The 21070-nt window shown below is 36.0% G+C and overlaps 1 protein-coding gene across 5 annotated transcripts in view; it reads left to right on the forward strand.

Annotated features, from left to right (window-relative positions):
- ZNF638 (zinc finger protein 638) overlaps positions 1-21070 on the forward strand; it is an 83466-nt gene that overhangs the window by 15277 nt on the left and 47119 nt on the right. For 4 of the 5 annotated variants that reach the window (XM_065929500.1, XM_065929503.1, XM_065929501.1 and 1 more), the window contains exons 3-8: positions 2780-2841; positions 9606-9644; positions 10383-10675; positions 11786-12063; positions 15478-15624; positions 16527-16649. In XM_065929500.1, coding sequence (XP_065785572.1) covers positions 2780-2841; positions 9606-9644; positions 10383-10675; positions 11786-12063; positions 15478-15624; positions 16527-16649 — 942 coding nt within the window. The remainder of the gene's footprint in view (positions 1-2779; positions 2842-9605; positions 9645-10382; positions 10676-11785; positions 12064-15477; positions 15625-16526; positions 16650-21070) is intronic. The other variant, XM_065929504.1, reaches the window with a different exon arrangement.

Below are 21070 nucleotides of genomic sequence, written 5' to 3' on the forward strand. Positions count from 1 at the left end.
ATCAACTTACCAATACTTATTGTGTATTTCACAGTGTGTAATTAAAAATTATACTTTTTGGCATCAGGAGACTTCTATACTCCAGTTAGATAAGACTTGTTGAGTGACTAGGTGCACTAAGTCTGTCTGGACTAAAGTGATCTGGGAGGGAAGACTTCATGGAGTAGGTTGAAGGTGGTTCTTGAATGATGAGTAGACTTAGATGTACCCAGGGGAAGAGGGATGACATTTCACGTAGGAGTAACAATGATAAGTTTGAGGGGTCTAGAAAAACTAGCCCAGGGAGTTTAGATGTGAAATGAGAGGCGTTAAGAATCTACTTAAGATTCTTGATACGTGAAATGACACGTTAAAAAATATATTTCAGGAAGATAAATCTGACTGATGTGTGCAAGATGAACAGGAATGAAGAGAGATAGGGTAGGACACCTAATTTGAGGCTTCCCTATCAAGTGTGTGTTGGTGACAGTATGGATTAATATGATAAAAGTATAATAAAAATATGACCCAGGGATCAAACCTGAGTCTCCTGCACTGCAGGCAGATTCTTTACCGTCTGAGCCCCCAGGGAAGCCTATAATATGATAAAGGAACATTAAACATTAAAAGAAATCATTTAATGATTATTAGCGTTCATAGAAATTGATTGCCTTTTTAAATGAACAGATACCTTTTAACAGTTGGAACAGCACAATGAACCTAACTAACGAATTCTCTACTAGGTGACAAATGATAGGGATTTGTGAACATGGACTTAGGTAGTATAACCTACCTCTCGTTTCTGTGATGTATTTTGCTGCCCTGTAAGTGTGCATGTATTTGACATTATAAATGTGTAACCAATAAATATAAATTACGAACTGCACATTTTTTTCTTGCTAAGTAACAGCTAACAATGTTACCTACCCCTGAGTCAAAACTACAGTCTGAAAAAGACAAGAAAATGAGAAATTTTTTTTTTTATAAATTGAATTTCAGACATCAGAGAAGTCATGCTTAGTTTAGAAGTTACATCTTTTTGATTGTCACAGTTGGTTTAGAAAAGCTATGTTTTTCTGACTGAAATAATTCAGTTCAAAAAAATACTGACATAAATGGTTTTTTAAAGTAGTTGGTAGATAAGAGAGTGATATGGGTAGGTGTTTTCACAGTTGGATTCTGGGTCCACTCAAGTCTACAGTCCTTGCAGCATCTCCTGCCTAGTAGGTAATTATAACTCTTTCTCTGGAGAGAAGCCCTGCTTTTGGACCCTTGTCGTCTTGGAGAGTAGAAATTGGGGTGGTGTAGTTATATTTACTGAACCTAAAAGTGAGGAATGTCAGTAAAGTGTGTGTGTGTGTGTGTGTGTGTGTAGAACTGGACAGAGTATGCCTTAAATAACTTTTAGCTGTCAGCATTAGCTGATAGTTGCTATGTCAAATACATATCTAGTACTATAATTATATCTTCATGTTTTTTCAAGAAAAACTGAAAGTCTGGATTTTTATATGTTGGCAACTTAAATAAAACACTTTGTGGTCTGATTAAATCATGCCCAATTTGGTACCTGTCAGTGTGTCTAATGTAAACAATATTTAGTTACTATCAAAGACATGGGTTTAGCAGTACTAAAGACTCTTAACTGCCAGTCTTTTCTAGCTTTCTATTTCCCTGAGCAGGGTATGCAGACTTTATTTTTTGTAATCCAGTCAGTTCCGTGGCTTAAGGAAATAATTTAGGGTTTGTCATAACCTGCTGCTGAGTATTGCAAGTAGCATGCACTTGTTTTCAGATAGTTCTTGACAAGGCAGAGTCCAAAATTAGTGTTAACTGTGGTTTTTAATTGGATAGTTCTAGTTCGTCTTTGGCAATGACAAACTAAAATGCTTTTGAAATGGAAATGAGTAACATTTTCCTTAAAAAAGTTTTAAAATATGAAAGGAACTGTTCAGTAACTTTTCTGCCTGTCCAAATATTGGAGACACAATAAAACATTACTCACACTTTGCTTTTAACTAATTGTTTCACTTGGGGGACTCTCTTTGAAAATTGTATTGCCTTTAAAAAAAAATCAGATGTATCTTCTAGGAGCTTTTTATGGGTGCAAAATATAATTTTAGGGCAGCTTTGTGAGTGAAATTAAATGAGAAAGCATTTTGTTGATTGTAAAGTTCTACATGTAAGGCATATTATGTCTTTGAAATGATACTGCTTTCCACTATATCCTGATAATAAACATTTTGATCAGCAGCATTTTTTCATATTTTTACTAATCTTATCCTTTGTCAGTACATAGTGAGTACCTTGTTTGGAATGGTATTGGCCTAAGAGGTAGGATTTTTTGTTGTTAATGTTGTTAACTTGAAGTTTACAGTTGTAAGGCATTGAGACTGTATTTTGGAGATGCCATTTCAAATAGCATTCTATTTATAGAGTTCTTGATACTCTCTGTAGTGTGGGGTTTTTTTAAATATTTGAGATGAGTTATTTCTCATCCATGCTTTTATTTTCTCCAAGTTTAAATGTATGTTTGGCATCAAATTGAGTATCCATGGGTAGGATTTTTGAAATGTTTTCTATAGCTAAAATGTTTTAAAATGGCATCAATGAATTGATATTAAGTGCTTTTGATTGGAGTCCTTCTATTTGTGAAATTTTTATTGAGTAGCCATATGGCATTTATAACTAGGTTTGTTTAATTTTTGAAAACGCAAGGGATGCTGTGTTACGTTAAAAAGCCTAATGTCATTAGTCAAATGAGGAATGTTCTAATTTGTGCACTTTTCTCCTTTTACAATAGGATTGGATTCAGCATCAAAATACATCTACTCATATTGAGAGTTGCCGACAGTTACGTCAACAGTAAGAACAATTTTTTTCATTCTTATAGGTAGCAAATTTACAGAATAGTTAAATATTTCAGGTATGATTGTTTGATACCTTTAGTGTGGTATTTTGGAGAAAAATATTTTTAGAAAGCTATTGCTTATTTGAAATACTAATCTTATACAAATATATTTAAACTTTTTCTAAAAGGAGAGAATTAAATATGATCCTTTTTTCTGACTCCTTCCCAGTACGTAAATTTAATATAATTGGTTCATTCCTGCTACCTTGGCTTCCTTGGAATGGTTTATCTGTTTCAGAACACATAGCCTTCCCTTCTCCTATACTTCCCTCTCCTTCTTCCCACCCTTTCCTCAAAGGATAACTAGCTAAAAACCACTCAAACCAACACTAGTATTTAATTTCAGGTCTAAATCTCTCTTGGTTTAGAACCTATTTAAAAAAAACACCCTTAAGTAGGAGATGAACAAGCTAGATATGGTGCTTCCTAACCATTGGTTCTTCAGTTCTTTCACCTTTTCCTTCTTTAAAAAGGACAGGGCACCTATGAAGGTAAAAAGTATGATTTTTCTCTTATATCGTCTGGAATTACATAAAATTGTGTTCCCCTAGATTGTTAAACATGCTGATTCAGTTCTGTGTCAAATTCCTGGTCATTATACTCATGATAGTAGCATGTTCTTGAGCAAATGAATTTGTGACAGCTATTTTGTTTTTTTGTGTTGTTCTTTATGAAAATGTCACCAAATTTTTTTTGAGATTATTCATGACTCTCCTAATCATACATGATAAACCTTACTCAGACTAATTTTTTTTAAAGTAAGGAAATTTATTAGCTCATTTAATTAGAAAGCTTGGGTGTTTCTAGTTTCAAGAAGATCTGGATTAGGTGCTCAAACAAAAATCAGAGTGTCAGTAATACTTTCATTTCTTGTCTGTTTCTTTCCTCTTTGTCCTCATGAGGACACTTCTCCACAAAGCAAAGTGACCCCCTTAGTTCCAGACTTAAGTGCTCTGAATATCTAGCATTCCTGGAGTTAAAAAATAAAGCACTTCTTTTCTCATAAATTCTGCAGAGGTGTTTGGTTTTTGGACTACTGTGGGCTAGTCCCTCTCTAAACCAGCTACAGCGGTTGCGGGAACAGGGCTCCGTAGCTCGGTCGGCGCCGTGTGCCTGCGCCTGATGCACAGTGCGATGCAAGCCCTTCCTGCGTCACGCAGGCTGCGAGCAGCGGGAGAGCCGCCGGCCTGTGTGGATCTGCGGCGCAGACGGCGGTTGGCACATGCAGATCATTTGTTACTTGTATTGGACCTTACTGCCCCTGTAGATGGAAATCTCTCCTAAAGTCACAAATTTTCCCACAGAAACCCAGTGGGACGTCTCATTTTTATGAAACTAGGGGATTTAGATGGGAGGGAATTAATTGCTGTAGGTAGGCATTAAATGCAAGTTACAGGAGTCTACCTACATGCACTGCCATTAATTTTCTATGCCAAATGGCATTTATGCCTACTGAAAACTTTTTGTGTAGATAAGTCTTTTTTTCATGTACATAGCACCCTGATTTTAAAGCATGTCCTTTCCGTGCCTGCTACTTTGTTGCACTGTTTTACATTTTTACCTTTTTCAGGTACTCTTGAATAATTTCATCATGACTTTCTCTCTACTGCTCAAAAATTAACCAATTCATTAGATTTGATTAGCTGCTTTGGATCTTTCCAAGACAAAACATATGCTATTTCATTCTTTTTTTATAAGCAGCATTGTGCTTCTGTACTTAAATCTGTTTAGTCATTCCTTTACTGATGTACGTGTGAGTGCTCAGTTGTGTCTGACTCTTTGTTACCTCAGGAACTGTAGCTTGCCAGACTTCTCTGGCCATGGGGTTCTCCAGGCAAGAATATTGGACTGGGTTGCTATTTCCTCCTCCAGGAGATCTTTGCAACCCAGGGATCCAACCTGTGTCTCCTGCAACTCCTGCATTGGCAGGTGGATTTTTTTTTTTATTAACTACCGAGCCACCTAGGAAGCCCCTACTGATATATATTTAGGTTCCAATTTCTTTTCTTAAGGTTTATTATCGCTTCTCTCTCTTCACCTTACTGCATTTTTCTGAATTACAACACAGAAGTAAAATTGATCAACTTGAGAAAAGATAGTGTGTTAGCTTTAGTATTAAAAATAATAAGTAACATAATAGAGAGCTATATGCTTGTGTGTTGGGTATTCTTCTAAGTGCTTTACACAGTGCCTGTAATCTTCAAAGCAACTCTGTGAGATATTTCAACCCTGTGAAATAATAATATTTCATAATATTAACTGAAATGTTATGTGAGAGATACATGTAATGATTGTGATTTTACCAGTGAGAGGCAGCTTCTCAGCTGTCACACAGCAAATAATTGGCACAACTAATACCTAACTCATGGCTCTTTGTTAAAACTTTTCCCTCCTCAGCACTTTATTCTGAAAAGTTTCTAAGGTGCAACAAATTTGAAGGGATGATAAACATAGTCTTCCTCTTTATTAACCAATTGTTAACATTTGATGTGTCTATTTTATTATACTTTATATGCACATTTTTAATATTAGTTAATTTTTAAAAACTAGTTGAAAATACATTGCAGACATTGTAACACTTAACTCCTTAATTCTACATCTACCTCTTAAAAAGGAAAATTTTTAAAAAAACTTTTATATTGAGGTGTAGCTGATGAATGAACAATGTTGTAATAGTTTCAGGTGAACTGGGAAGGAACTCAGCCATATGTATACATGCCATTCTGCTTCAAGCGCCCCCTTCATAAGAATAAGGAAATTTTTCTACAGTGGTTATCTGTTATAACTACAATATGACACAATGATTAACAATGATTTCATAATGCCTTCTAATACATAGACCAAATTCAAATTTTCCCATTTTTTCCAAACTGCCCCTTATAACTATCCTTGCCTATTTCACTCCCCACACTGTTTTTGAGGATATTTTCATAATGGTTGACTTTTGAAATGTCTTGTCTTGTAGACTATTCCACATTCTGCACCTTTCTGGTCTTTTTCCTCTTCGTTAAATTCAGGTTGAACATTTTTGTCACAAAAACTTTATAGATGATATATATACTTATGTATCACATTGGGATATAGATGATGTCGCTTACTTAGGTCCTTGTTCTTAGCCATTATATTGTATTGTCATGTATTATGCTTCTGAAACATTTTAAACTGGTTAGGCAACACACAGGCAGCAGATATAAGAACATGTATTCTAGTGGTTAACTTAGATATGAAACATCATTTCACATCTGAAATATTATTACCCGCTCTTGAATTGGAAAGCTCTGGAAATTTAATAACTTCTTTGTGTTGACAACAAGCTGTGTTTCCAGGATCGCACGTAAGAGAAAGCTAAGGTTTACATGTATTAAGTAACTGACTTTCAGATTGTTGTACTCAGTCATGTCTGACTCTTTGTAGCCCCATGAACTGTAGCCTACCAGGCTCCTTTGTCCATGGAATTATCCTGTCAAGAGTACTGGAGTGGGTTGCTGTTTCCTTCTCTAGCAAAATGCAGTACTTGGTGTAATCTCAAAAACAACAGAATGATATTGGTTTGTTTCCAAGGCAAATCATTCAACATCAGGGTAATCCAAGTCTTGCCCCAAATTCTGATGCCGAAGAAGCTGAAGTTGACCTGTTCTTTGAAGACTTACAATATCTTCTAGAACTAATACCAAAAAAAAGGATGTCCTTTTCATCATAGGGAATTGGAATGCAAAAGTAGGAAGTCAGGAGATACCAAAATAACAGGCAAGATTGGCCTTGGAGTATAAAATGAAGTAGGGCAAAGGCTAACAGAGTTTTGTCAAGTAGAATGCATTGGTCATAGCAACCCAAGAGATGACTCTACATGTGGACATCACCAGATGGTCAATACCAAAATCAGATTGATTATGTTCTTTGCACCCAAAGATGGAGAGGCTCTATACAATCAGCAAAAACAAGACCTAGAGATGACTGTAGCTCAGGTCGTAAGCTCTTTATTGCAAAGTTCAGACTTAAATTGAAGAAAGTAGGGAAAACCACTAGGTCATCCAGGTATGACCTAAATCAGATATCATATGATTATACAGTAGAAGTGACCAATAGATTCAAGGGATTAGTTCTGGTAGAGTGCCTGAAGAACTATGGACAGAAGTTCGTAACATCATTCTAGTGGCAGTGACCAAAACCATCCCAAAGAAAAAGAAATGCACGGAGGCATAGTGGTTGTCTGAGGAAGCTTTATAAATAGCTGAGGAAAGAAGAGAAGTGAAAGGCAAGGGAAAAGGGAAAAGATATACCCAACTGAATACAGAGTTCCAGAGAATAGCAAGAAAAGATAAGGCCTTCTTAAATGAACAATGCAAAGAAATAGAGGAAATCAATAGAAGGGGAAAGACTAGAGATCTCTTCAAGAAAATTGGAGATATCAAGGGAACATTTCATATTCATGGAAGGATGGACATGATAAAGGATAGAAATGGTAAAGACCTAACAGAAGCAGAAGAGATGAAGAAGAGATGGCAAGAATACACAGAAAAACTATACAAAAAAGATCTTGATGACCTGAATAGCTATGATGGTGTGGTCACTCACCTAATACCCAGACTTCCTGCAGTGTGAAGTTAAGTGGACCTTAGGTAGCATTACTACCAGTAAAGCTAGTGGAGGTGATGGAATTCCAGCGGAGCTATATAAAATCCTAAAAGAAGATGATGTTAAAGTCATAATCCCTTATACATACATACATATATATACACACACAGTGGAGGTAACAAATAGGTTAAAGAGATTACATCTGGTAGACAGAGTGCCTGGAGATCAGTGGATGGAGGTTTGTAACGCTGTACAGGAGACAGCAACCAAAACCATCCCAGAGAAAAATTGTAGTAGTAGATGAAAAAAATCGTGACAGTTGTTGATGCTGAGTGATAGACATACTGGGTTGAAGTTAAGCTTTTTGCCTTCTCAATCTGTCACATTGTGGTAGTTACAAGATGCTTCAGCCTTCATGTCTGCTTCCAAAGCAGGAAGGATGGTGCAGAAATTTTCTCAGAAGTCAGCCAGTGGTTTTGCCACCTATACATCATTGGTTTGAACCTATCACTGGCTGTCTTCTAAAGAGACTAGGAAAGCAAATTTAGCTTTTTTTAGCCTTTGTTGTGGAGGCAGACCTGGGGAAAGGCAGTTGAGAATTGTGTGTGTGTGTGTTTTTGACTGTGCTAGGTCTTTGTTGTGGCACCCAGTCCTCTCTGGTTATGGTACATAGACTCTCTTATTTGGCACACGGTGAGAATTGCTTCTGAGTTAACCTGCCAACAATATCTGAGACAAATGTCAACAAATAAAAACTATTTTACCTTTAGTTAGTTTTCTACCTCACTTTATTTTCTTGTCAGGTGGTTTGCTGCCTGCATTTCCTTACATAGCTCTCCTCTTGGCTACTGAAATTGTATTTTTGTACATCAGCGATTTTTATTCCCATTAACATGTGGAGTCCAGATTCTCTGGAATAGTTGAAGATGAAGATGTCTTTTTCTTGGACTTCTGTGGTGTTAACTTTTCCTCCTACTTTTTCTTTCTGTGATTACCCCTTAATTTCTTTCATTGGTGTATCTTTGCTTTACTCATAATTGTTAGTGTGCATAAGATTCTGTCCTCAGCCCTCTTTTTTCCCTGTAACTCCATTCTCTCTTTATCTCGTTAACTCTTGGTGCTGTAGTTGATGCCTGATTTCTAAATATCTCAACACTCATTGTTTTCTCTAATCCAGACGTTTATTTCCAGTTGTTTCGCAAACATTCCTATGTTCCCTTCACTTCAAAAATGTTTATTGTTTTCCATTGTTTTTTACTTAGGTTCAACCTCCTTAACATGACTTCAGGGACCTTCATAGTTTGTCTCTGAGCTGTCTTGCCAGGTTTTCTGCCTCATAAATCCTTTTTGTCATGTCCATGTTGTGGTCACACTGGTTCCTGGAATAGAACATATGTTTGCCTCTCATCCTCCTTTTATGTATTGCCACTGTGTGAAACCTAACCTGATCCATGCCTCTTGATAACCCTTTTTAAAGGGCTAACTGAAAAGCAACCTTTTCTTTGAATTGTCTCCTGAGATCCTCTCTGAGGAACACTTGGTACAATATAAGGGGCAGCATTCATGTCTCATTCTGTAGAATGGTGTCCTCTAGAGTTCTGCAGACTGAGTGAACTATCTTTAACGCCTACCTAAGCTGGTGTTTTATAAGCTCTTCTATACCTCTTAACAGTTTTATGTGTATTTCCTGTTTTACCTAAATAAATGTCAAGGCATTTAAAGTATGGGGAATGTGTTTCTTTTTCCTGAGTTGCCTAAAACTTATTATTTATTGAACTAGACACTCAAAATATTTTACTTTGAAGAAAATATTCATATTTTAATATACTAATAAATCACTTAAAATTTTTTAAAATTTTTTTAAAATTAAAAAATTTTAATTAAAGATTCTTTTTTTCAATTTTTTCAAATTTTTTTTTTTTTTTTTTTTTTTTTTTGGCTGCACCACACAGCTTATGGGATCTTAGTTCCCTAGCTAGAGATTGAACCTGTGCCCTTAGCAGTGAAAACACGGAGTCCTAACCACTGGACTGCCAGGGACTTCCCTTAACTTTTGTTTTGAACAGTATTCTCTATATATTGCAGGGAAAGATTGAGCCTTATAATCTTAACTGTTCATTAATATTGTTTATTCTCAAAATAGGTATCCTGATTGGAATCCCGAGATCCTCCCATCAAGAAGGTAGTTATTTTTTTTAATAGTGGTATTATTGAAATTTGATTTTCCTTTAAAAGTAAACACGTACTCTTTTTTTTTTTTAAGGCACTGTTTTGAATAGAATCTCGTTTTTACCATTTTTATTTTTAAAGAGTAGGGAAATGCAATCATCTCTAGGAATCTTTAGTTACCCCAGTTTACCTGTAATAGCTCCCATCTGTGAACTTTTCTTTTTTAGTCTTTTCTGAAAATTCTTTATGCTTTTATTCTTATTTTGTGTTTGTGGGATCTTAGATTATAAATGGCTTGAAGGCTGAGAATGGGGTTTCCCTATTCAGTGTGTATAAATACAAGTATAGGAGTCAAATATTTGTGGAAGGCATAATCTTTGTGGGAAAATTGTTGAGAAACATTTGTTATTTCCTAAATTATTTAATATAACTTAATACTTTCAAAACATAATTGGATATAGTAGTGATATAGGGAAAATGCAAGAAATTGGTGATATTTATTTGTGAGTAAACAAAACAGTAATGTAAGCAGTTAAAGAGGTGATCATCTGCTTTGATTGATCCTTTTTCATTTACAAAACTGAACTGCATCATAACAAGCAGGTTTTTGTTTTATATAAATACATGGTATTAGAGTTTGGCATTGTTAATATCAATAGCTTGATTTTAAGAAGGTAAATCTGTCATTGATATAAATTTAAATTTATATAAAACTAATGAATCTTGTGGTTTTTTTTCTTGAACTTTGTAGAAATGAAGGCAACAGAAAAGAAAATGAAACTCCAAGAAGACGATCTCATTCCCCCAGTCCGAGGCATTCTAGGAGATCAAGCTCAAGTCACAGATTTCGTCGATCTCGAAGCCCCGTACGTTGTATGTATAGACCAAGAAGCCGAAGTCCAAGAATTTGCCACCGTTTTATTCCTAGATACAGATCCAGATCCCGTTCACCGTATCGAATGAGAAATCCTTTTAGAGGTAGTCCAAAATGCTTTCGATCAGTTAGCCCCGAAAGGACATCAAGGAGATCAGAAAGGTCATCAGGTACATTTATGTTTGTGAATAATAAGTACTTATTTTGACTAAACCATTTCAGTTTTTTTTTGTTCATTTGATTTTTTTCTTAAATTTCTGTATTTACATTAAGCTTGAAATGGTGACTTATTTACTCTTCTCAAGATATTTTTAAATGTTGACATTTTGAGATATTTGGCTCAGCTCTTTCTGAAACTTCTAAGGTTTTTAAGAAATTAAATGTTGTAATTTGTTAAATTTTAGAATTTCTGTATGAAATTTGATTTACATTACCAGCTGTTTCATTCTTCCTTTTACTATGTATCATAAGAAATGTGGGAAAGTGTATCTACATAGCCAACATCAAACTTAAAAAACCAGGGATATACAGATATCTTAGTTTGCCTTAGTAATTGATTATAGACTTGTTTTCCATGAATTAATTTAAAACATTTTAAAATTGTTCAAATTTTCAGCATGTGTCTTAATGTTGGTTTAGTGACCTTTCCAGAAATATTTTTTACATAATTTTTTTCTGAAATCTTTTCAGAGGTCTGTGATATTTTTCCTTTTTCAACTACACATGTCTGAAATTGGATTTTTCTTAAAATATGGTAGCCAAAATAGTGTATCCAGCACATTGAATGCAGAATTCTCTAATTAGAGACTTCAGATGTCTTCTTTTAAGCCCAACATTTAAGTGTTCAGGAATATAATACTCATCTAAATAATTTTTGTTTTGAAATTAAAGTTTTTTTTTGTAAAAATATATTGTTTATGTTAGCATAGCAGTTTATTATTAAATAATATTGTAAAAATTCTATATTAGTTTCTTTTGTGGTAAATATTGATACTTTGAATACAAATGCTCTTTGGAGTTCTCAGTTTTTAATAATGTAAAGGGATACTGGAATCAAAAGTGTGAGGATCTCTGGTATAAGAGAAGCTCACTGAATAAAGGGTCTTCATGTGAATACTTTTTGAGTGAAGAATTAAAGACTAATAAGTTTTTTGTATGTACTTGCCACCTGCTTGGCCTAACAGTGGCTCAGTGTGTTAAATATTTGGTCACTTGAGGGGTTATATTATTTTTTTATAAAGTTCTTTTCAATTGAAGTAGCATTTGTGTACTTTTAATAGACAGAAAAAAAGCATTAGAAGATGTAATACAACGATCTGGGCATGAGTCAGAATTCAGCAAACAGAAGCATCTTGAAGCAGTTGATAAAGGACCCTCACCAGCACAGAAACTCAAAACTGGCAGTGGGGCAAAGATGTCAGTTAAATCTACAAGCTCTGCAAAGAGTGATTCAAACATAGGAGGACACTGTACACGCCACAAATCAAAGAGTCTGGAAGGTGACACCGCATCAGAAAGTAAACAGATGGCTGATAAAACTGCTTCTCTGCAACGTAAGGTCAGTAGTTCTTTGTTAGTGGAAGTACGTACGTACACTTGTTAATATGACAAAGAGAAGCAAAGTTCAGAATTGTTAATTTTCATATTTCTGATGAAATTATGATTTGTTTTGTTATGAAATATTTTTTTATTGATTTCTGTTTTGAATACAGGAAAAGTCCAATAATTAAAATCTTATAGATTACAAATATCAAAAGTGAGAACATTTTGATTGTTTGGTGTTTTTGGCTGACCACACTGATGCGTGTTATAAGCTTTGCTCTCTGATTGGGGAAATGGACATAATCAGTAGTATTAATGAGTTTTTGTGATCTTTGTTAGTAATCTATGAGTGACTTTCTGCTGAGAAACATTTTTAATCTGTTTTATGTTTTTTTATAGTATAGTTCAGAAGCTACTTTGTTCCCCAGTGTAGAATACTAGTCTGTTTTCTGGGTACTAACAGGTGTATTTTGTAATATTAACAAATCTTCAAGTGTTTAGGTATACATTTCTCATAACATTGTCTTAACTTTAAACTATTACAGTTCCCTGCCCCCATAGAGCTTATATTTAATAGATTGAACTTACAATAATCAACCTGATACTACAGAATTTTAAAGAAATATTGAGTACAGGGAATTAATTTTGAAAAGGCTAAATTGTTCTGTAACATTCATTTTGTTTCTAGATGGCAGCAGTGGAACTTTAAAAGGTTTTTTTGAGTCAATTTTTAACATAAGTGGTAAACAATAAAGTATATTCAAATTGTATATATGAATCTATCAGCAAGAACAAGACCAAGAACTGACTGTAGCTCAAATCATGAACTCCTTATTGCCAAATTCAAACTTAAATTGAAGAAAGTAGGGAAAACCCCTATACCATTCAAGTATGACCTAAATCAAATCCCTTATGATTATACAGTGGAAGTGAGAAATAGATTTAAGGGACTAGATCTGATAGAGTGCCTGATGAACTTTGGGCGGGGGTTCGTGACATTGTACAGGAGACAGGGATTAAGACCATCCCCATGGAAAAGAAATGCAAAAAAGCAAAATGGCTGTCTGAGGAGGCCTTACAAAATAGCTGAGAAAAGAAGCGAAGCGAAAAGCAAAGGAGAAAAGGAAAGATGTTCCCATCCGAATGCAGAGTTCCAAAGAATAGCAAGGAGAGATAAGAAAGCCTTCCTCAGGGATCACTGCAAAGAAGTAGAGAAAAACAACAGAATGGGAAAGACTAGAGATCTCTTCAAGAAAATTTGAGATACCAAGGGAACATTTCATGCAAAGATGGGCACAATAAAGGACAGAAATGGTATGGACCTAAGAGAAGCAGAAGATATTAAGAAGAGGTGGCAAGAATACACAGAAGAACTGTACAAAAAAGATCTTCACGACCCAGATAATCACAATGGTGTGATCACTCACCTAGAGCTAGACATCCTGGAATGTGAAGTCAAGTGGGCCTTAGAAAGCATCAGTATGAACAAAGCTAGTGGAAGTGATTAAATTCCAGTTGAGCTATTTCAAATCTTAAAAGATGATGCTGTGAAAGTGCTACACTCAATATGCCGGCAAATTTGGAAAACTCAGCAGTGGCCACAGGACTGAAAAAGGTCAGTTTTCATTCCAATCCCAAAGAAAGGCAATGCCAAAGAATGCTCACACTACTGCACAATTGCACTCATCTCACATGCTAGTAAAGTGATGCTCAAAATTCTCCAAGCCAGGCTTCAGCAATACGTGAACCGTGAACTTCCAGATGTTCAAGCTGGATTTAGAAAAGGCAGAGGAACCAGAGATCAAATTGCCAACATCTTCTGGATCATCCAAAAAGCAAGAGGAGTTCCAGAAAAACATATATTTCTGCTTTATTGACTACACCAAAGCCTTTGACTGTGTGGATCATAATAAACTGTGGAAAATTCTGAAAGAGATGGGAATACCAGACCACCTGACCTGCCTCTTGAGAAACCTGTATGCAGGTCAGGTTAGAACTGGACATGGACCGACAGACAGGTTCCAAATAGGAAAAGGAGTACGTCAAGGCTGTATATTGTCACCCTGTTTATTTAACTTCTATGCAGAGTACATTATAAGAAACGCTGGACCGGAGGAAGCGCAAGCTGGAATCAAGATTGACAGGAGAAATATCAGTAACCTCAGATATGCAGATGACACCACCCTTATGGCAGAAAGTGAAGAACTAAAATACCTCTTGATGAAAGTGAAGGAGGAGAGTGCAAACGTTGGCTTAAAGCTTAACATTAAGAAAAATAAAAAAAGCTTAACATTCAGAAAACTAAGATCATAGCATCCAGTCCCATCACTTCATGGCAGATAGATGGGGAAACAGTGTCAGACTTTATATTTTTGGGCTCCAAAATCCCTGCAGCTGGTGATTGCAGCCATGAAATTAAAAGACACTTACTCCTTGAAAGGAAAATTATGACCAACTTAGATAGCATATTAAAAAGCAGAGACATTACTTTGCCAAGAAACGTCAGTCTAGTCAAGGCTATGGTTTTTCCAGTAGTCATGTAAGGATGTGTGAGTTGGATGGTGAAGAAAACTGAGTGCCGAAGAGTTGATGCTTTTGAACTGTGGTGTTGGAGAAGACTCTTGAGAGTCCCTTGAACTGCAGGAAGATCTAACCAGTCCATCCTAAAGGAGATCTCAGTCCTGGGTGTTCATTGAAAGGACTGATGTTGAAGCTGAAACTCCAATACTTTGGCCACTTCATGCGAAGAGTTGACTCATTAGAAAAGACCCTGATGCTGGGAAGGATTGGGGGCAGGAGGAGACGGGGACTACAGAGGATGAGATGGCTGGATGGCATCAACGACTTGATGGACATGGGTTTGGGTAGACTCCGGGAGTTGGTGACAGACAGGGAGGCCTGGTGTGCTGCGATTCATGGGGTCACAAAGAGTCGGACATGATTGAGCGACTGAACTGAACTGATTAAAATATTATGCCTATCTAGATATTTTTGAAATTATTATAACAGGCTAAATAAAGCTATAACTTCAGCTTTACCGATGATGTGCCATCCAATTTCATACAGAAAAGTGCTGTTTACCAGTTCTGGACTACTTTATAGGTCTTGTTTGTTACGACATGCTTCAGCACAGAAAAGAGCATCTGTGATTGGTTGCCTATACACTGCCTGCTGTTGGGTTTGAGTGATAAAGGATAAAACATTTCTTCTTTTTTTTCCTAGCATTTCAAAAAGTTTTTAAATGTTCCAAAATATTTTTATATGCAGAAAGTATAAGAATTATTTATATTTATTAGCAGAAAATATAATATTTTAATAAAAAAAGACTGCTTAAAGTACTAAGATTAATGGTAGAAAAATTATATTGGGAATTGTTGTAACTATGCCTTGTCACTTAATTTGATTTAATTTTCATTCAATTCAAAAATAGCTTCGGAAGGACCAGTCTTCACATTATGGTCCTGTTCTTCTGATATCTGATTTACCAGAAGATGGCTGTACTGAAGAAGAAATTAGAAAAATATTTCAACCGTTTGGAAAAGTTAATGATATCCTGATTGTTCCATACAGAAAGGAAGTGAGTTATTTAATCTATTCTAAAAAGTCGTAATTGTATTTTATAAAGACTAGTCAGATCTTTCAGCTTTTACTCCATATACACCTGTTATTGAGTTATGTAAATGTTTGGAATTGAATGAACAGGGTTCCTAAATACTCCTTTATATCCCTTAAAACTACACACTGTTCTTTTTAGACGAGCACACCTTTTCTTTGAAGGTCCAGATGATATTTTAGGTGTTGGCATGTCATAGGATTTCAACTACTCACTCTGCTGTACAAGTGTGTTTTAGTACTTCACAGTCATAGATGATATATAAATGAATACTCATGGCTGTGTTAAAAAATCTTATTTAACAAAAAAACAGATGGCAGGCCATAGTTTGCCATTCATTGCTTTAGCACTTCAGTGAGGTGATGTTAAAAAAAATAATTTTGTTTGAACAGTATTTTTTTACATTTGAATTCTATTTCTGTAACTTATATAGTAAAGTTTTATAAACTCTACAAACCCTGGAGTAAACAGAACATGAAATTAGGAGGTAAAACAAGGGAACATAGTTGGTATAATTTTGTTTGTTGCAAGAAACTTTAAAAAGGTCAAATTTAACAGCAGCTAGACTAGATCCTACCTGCTATCCTGTTGTTCAGTGAGCCCTGCCTTACTGTTTCTTACTCTTTTATGATCTGGCCATGGATTGCTTCCTTCTTACCTTGGTAATGGTATAGAAATTCCATTAGGTTAAATGTCCATTTTGTGTGTGAAAACATCCTAAAGATCAGATTATACTTTAGCAAGGTGAAAAGAGGTAAAATCAACCAGCACTTGAGATAATTTCAGTTTTATATTCCACAAGGAAGTATTAAGTCACACAGAGAATTTTAAGATAGATTTTTGACTTAAAATATGCTTCATTTTAGGCTTACTTGGAAATGGAATTTAAAGAAGCAATTACTGCAGTCATGGAGTACATTGAGACAACACCTCTTCTGATAAAAGGGAAAAGTGTGAAAGTATGTGTTCCAGGAAAGAAAAAGTCACAGGTAAACTGAATTTAGTTCTTATGCACTTCATTGTTGTTTAGTTTAATTTTTTTTAAAGTATGTTATATACAGAGAAATGCATAAAACTTAAAATGTTAACTCCATAGACTGTGTATAAATTCAGGTACACTGAACTGAACTTCGTGTATACATGTGTGTGTTAGTTGTTTAGTCGTGTCTGACTCTTTGTGACCCCATGGACTACAGCTCTTTGGGCTCCTCTGTCCATGGAACTCTCCAGGAAAGAATACTGGAGTGGGTAACCATGCCCTCTTCCAGGGGATCTTGCCCACCCAGTGATCGAACCCACGTCTCATGTCTCCTGCATTGGCAGCCAGGTTTTTTACCACCAACAGCACCTGGGAAGTCCCATATAGGTTTCATAGATGTTTGCTAATTCTGTTACATTGATATTTTCCCCTACTGGATTGCTTGCCAAAATGGCAAATTGCTTGCTGCGCTGTAAACAATTAAATGGTAAGCAATAGAGTAGGGGAAAATATGTAACAGAATTAGCAAACATCTGTGAAATCTCTGCCTAGGTCCCAACTACAACCTTGACTACATCCTGCAAGCGCCTTGCATATTTCAGTCGCTTATTTGGAGATCAAACCATGTTAACGCTTATAGATTTTCCTCATTCTTTCAAAGTTCTATGTGGCTTTACTTTGTATGAATATACCATGATTATTTTATCAGTTCCCTCATGGATTGCTTTTTAGGTTCTAGTTTTTCATTACTATAAACAGGACTTCAGTTAACTTTCTTGTACATGGCTTTCATAGGCCTTATGCATTTTGAGGTGATAGCTATACTGGACTTGTTGGGTATTAGGATATACTGTAATAAGAAATGTTGGGGAAAAAAAAGAAATGTTGGATTACCTGTTAAATAGCTGTAACAATTCACAGTCTAATAATTTATGTGAATACAGGTGTCCTCCATTATAAATGACATTTTAATATTTGCAGTTTTAAAATCCAGTATGTAAAAAATGGTATCTACTTTTTATGATCATCTTTAATGTTGTGTTTGAGTTGCTTTTTTTTTTGATGTGTTTTTCAATTGTAGTTTTTGGATTTGCTATTCCCACAAAGTTTTCTATATATGTACAAGGTATTTTAAGTTGCTGGTCTCTTTCCTGTTTAGAGAAGTTGCTTTAGTGTTTGTTGCAAAGCTGGTCTGGTGGTGTTAAATTCTCTTAGCTTTTGTTATTGTTGTTGTTCAGTTGCTGAGTTCGAAGCATGCCAGGCCTCCCTGTCTTTCACTGTCTCCAGGAGTTTGCTCAGATTCATGTCCATTGAGTTGGTGATGATGCCTAATCATCTCATCCTCTGCTGCCCTCTTTTCCTTTCCCCTTCAGTATTTCCCAGCCTCAGGGTCTTGTCCAATTGAGTTGGCTCTTTGCATCAGGTGGCGAAAGTATTGGAGCTTCAGCTTCAGCTCCTATCCGTCCATTGAATAGTCAGGGTTGATTTCCTTTAGAATTGACTGATTTGATCTTGCAGTCCAAGGGACTCTCAAGAGTCTTCTCTAAGTTCAATTCTAACCACAGTTTAAAAGCATCAATTCTTCTGCATTCAGCTTTCTTTATAGTCCAGCTCTCACATCCGTACATGACTACTGGAAAAACCATATAGCTTTGACTAGATGGACCTTTTTTGGCAAAGTAACGTCTCTGCTTTTTAATAAGCTGTCTAGGTTGGTCATAACTTTTCTTCCAAGGAACAAACGTCTTTTAATTTCACTGCAGTGACCATCTGCAGTGATTTTGGAGCCCCCCAAAATAAAGTCTGTCACTGTTTCCTTTGTTCCCCATCTATTTGCCATGAAGTGATGGGATCATATGCCATGATCTTAAGTTTTCTGAATGTTGAGTTTTAAGCCAACTTTTTCACTTTCTTTCACTTTCATCAAGAGTCTCTTTTAGTTCCTCTTCGCTTTCTGCCATAAGGGTGGTGTCATCTGCATATCTGAGGTTATTGATATTTCTCCTGGCAATCTTGATTCCAGCTTGTGCTTCTTCCAGCCCAGCATTTCTCATGATGTACTCTACATATAAGTTAAATAAGCAGGGTGACAATATACAGCCTTGACGTACTCCTTTCCCTATTTGGAACCAGTCTGTTGTTCCATGTCCGGCTCTAACTGTTGCTTCCTGACCTGCATACAGGTTTCTCAAGAGGCAGGTCAGGTGGTCTGGTATTCCCATCTCCTGAAGAATTTTCCACAATTTGTTGTGATCCACACAGTCAAAGGCTTTGGTGTAGTCAATAAAGCAAAAGTAGATATTTTTCTGGAACTCTGTTGTTTTTTGATGATCCAGAAGATGTTGGCAACTTGATCTCTGGTTCCTCTGCCTTTTCTAAATCCAGCTTGAACATCTGGAAGTTCACAGTTCATGTACTGTTGAAACCTGCCTTGGAGAATTTTGAGATTACTTTACTAGTGTGTGAGATGAGTGCAATTGTGCAGTAGTTTGAGCATTTTTTGGCATTGCCTTGCTTTGGGATTGGAATGAAAACTGACCTTTTTCAGTCCTGTGGCCACTGCTGAGTTTTCCAAATTTGCTGGCATATTGAGTGTAGCACTTTCACAGCATCATCTTTTAAGATTTGAAATAGCTCAACTGGAATTCAATCACTTCCACTAGCTTTGTTTGTAGTGATGCTTTGTAAGTCTCACTTGACTTCACATCCAGGATGTCTAGCTCTAGGTGAGTGATCATACCAACATGGTTATCTGGGTCGTGAAGATCTTTTTTGTACAGTTCTTCTGTGTATTCTTGCCACCTCTTCTTAATATCTTCTGCTTCTCTTAGGTTCGTGCCATTTCTGTCCTTTATTGTGCCCATCTTTGCATGAAATGTTCCCTTGGTATCTCTCGTTTACTTGAAGAGATCTCTAGTCTTTTCCATTCTGTTGTTTTCCTCTATTTCTTTGCAGTGATCACTGAGGAAGGCTTTCTTGTTTCTCTTTGCTATTCTTTGGAATTCTGCATTCAAATGAGTATGTCTTTCCTTTTCTCCTTTGCCTTTCACGTCTCTTCTTTTCTCAGCTATTTGTAAGGCCTCCTCAGACAACCATTTTGCCTTTTTGCATTTCTTTTTGTTGGTGGTGATCTTGATCCCTGCCTCCTGTACAATGTCCCGAACTTCCATCCATAGTTCTTCAGGCACTCTGTCTATCAGATCTAATCCCTTGTATCTTATTTCTCCCTTCTGCTGTATAATTGTAAGGGATTTGATTTAGGTCATACCTGAATGGTCTAGTGATTTTCCTTTCTTCAATTTAAATCTGCATTTGGCAATAAGGAGTTCATGATCTGAGCCACAGTCAGCTCCTGGTCTTGTTTTGCTGACTGTATAGAGCTTCTCCATCTTTGGCTACAAAGAATATAATCAGTCTGATTTTGGTATTGACCATCTGGTGATGTCCATGTGTAGTCTTCTCTTGTGTTGTTGGAAGAGTGACTCAGTTGTAGACATATGTATTCTCTTTTATATTCTTTTCCATTATGGTTTATCACAAGATATTGTATATAGTTCTCTGTGATGTACATTAGGACTTTATTGTTTATCCATTCTAAATGTGATCATTTACATCTACCAACCCCATACTCCCAGGCCATCCCTCTCCCTCCCCCCTCAACCTTGTCAATTCCAATTCTGTTCTCTATGTCTAAAAGTCTTTCCATTTTACAGATAGGTTCATTTGTGCCATATTTTAGATTCCACCCATGTGATATCATGTGATAATTGTTTTTCTCTTTCTGACTTAACTTCACTTAGTGTGGTAATGTCTTTAGTTGCATCCACGTTGCTGTACTTGGTGTTATTTCATTTTTTATGACTGAGTAGTGTTCCGTTATATATACTATATCTTTGTCCGTTTATCTGTTGATAGAAATTTAGGTTGTTTTGGTGTTTTAGCTCTTGTGAATAGTGCTGCTGTGAACATAGGGATTCATGTGTCTTTTTGATTTACAGTTTTGCCTGGGTATGTTCCCAAGATGACTGGATTATATGGTAATTCTATTTTTAGTTTTGTGCAGAACCTTTTCGTTTTCCTTTGCAACTGTACCAGCTCACATTCCCATCAGCAGTGCAGGAGGTTTCTCGTCGCCATATCTTCTCCAGCATTTGTTATTTATAGACTTTTTAATGATGAGCATTCTGACTGCTGTGAGATTGTACCTCATTGTAGTTTCCTTTTCCATTTCTCTAATAATTAGTGAGGTTGAGCTTCTTTTCATGTGCTTACTGACTCTCTATGGCTTTGGAAAAATATCTGTTGAGATGGAGGAGTAACTATTAGATCTTTTGCTCATTTTTTGATTGGGTTGTTTGTTTTTTTGTTTTTTAGTTATATAAACTGTATATTTTGAAGATAAGCACTTGTTGATCTGATCATTTATAGAAA

Source organism: Muntiacus reevesi, chromosome 3 (assembly GCF_963930625.1).
Source record: "Muntiacus reevesi chromosome 3, mMunRee1.1, whole genome shotgun sequence".
Classification (NCBI taxonomy): domain Eukaryota; kingdom Metazoa; phylum Chordata; class Mammalia; order Artiodactyla; family Cervidae; genus Muntiacus; species Muntiacus reevesi.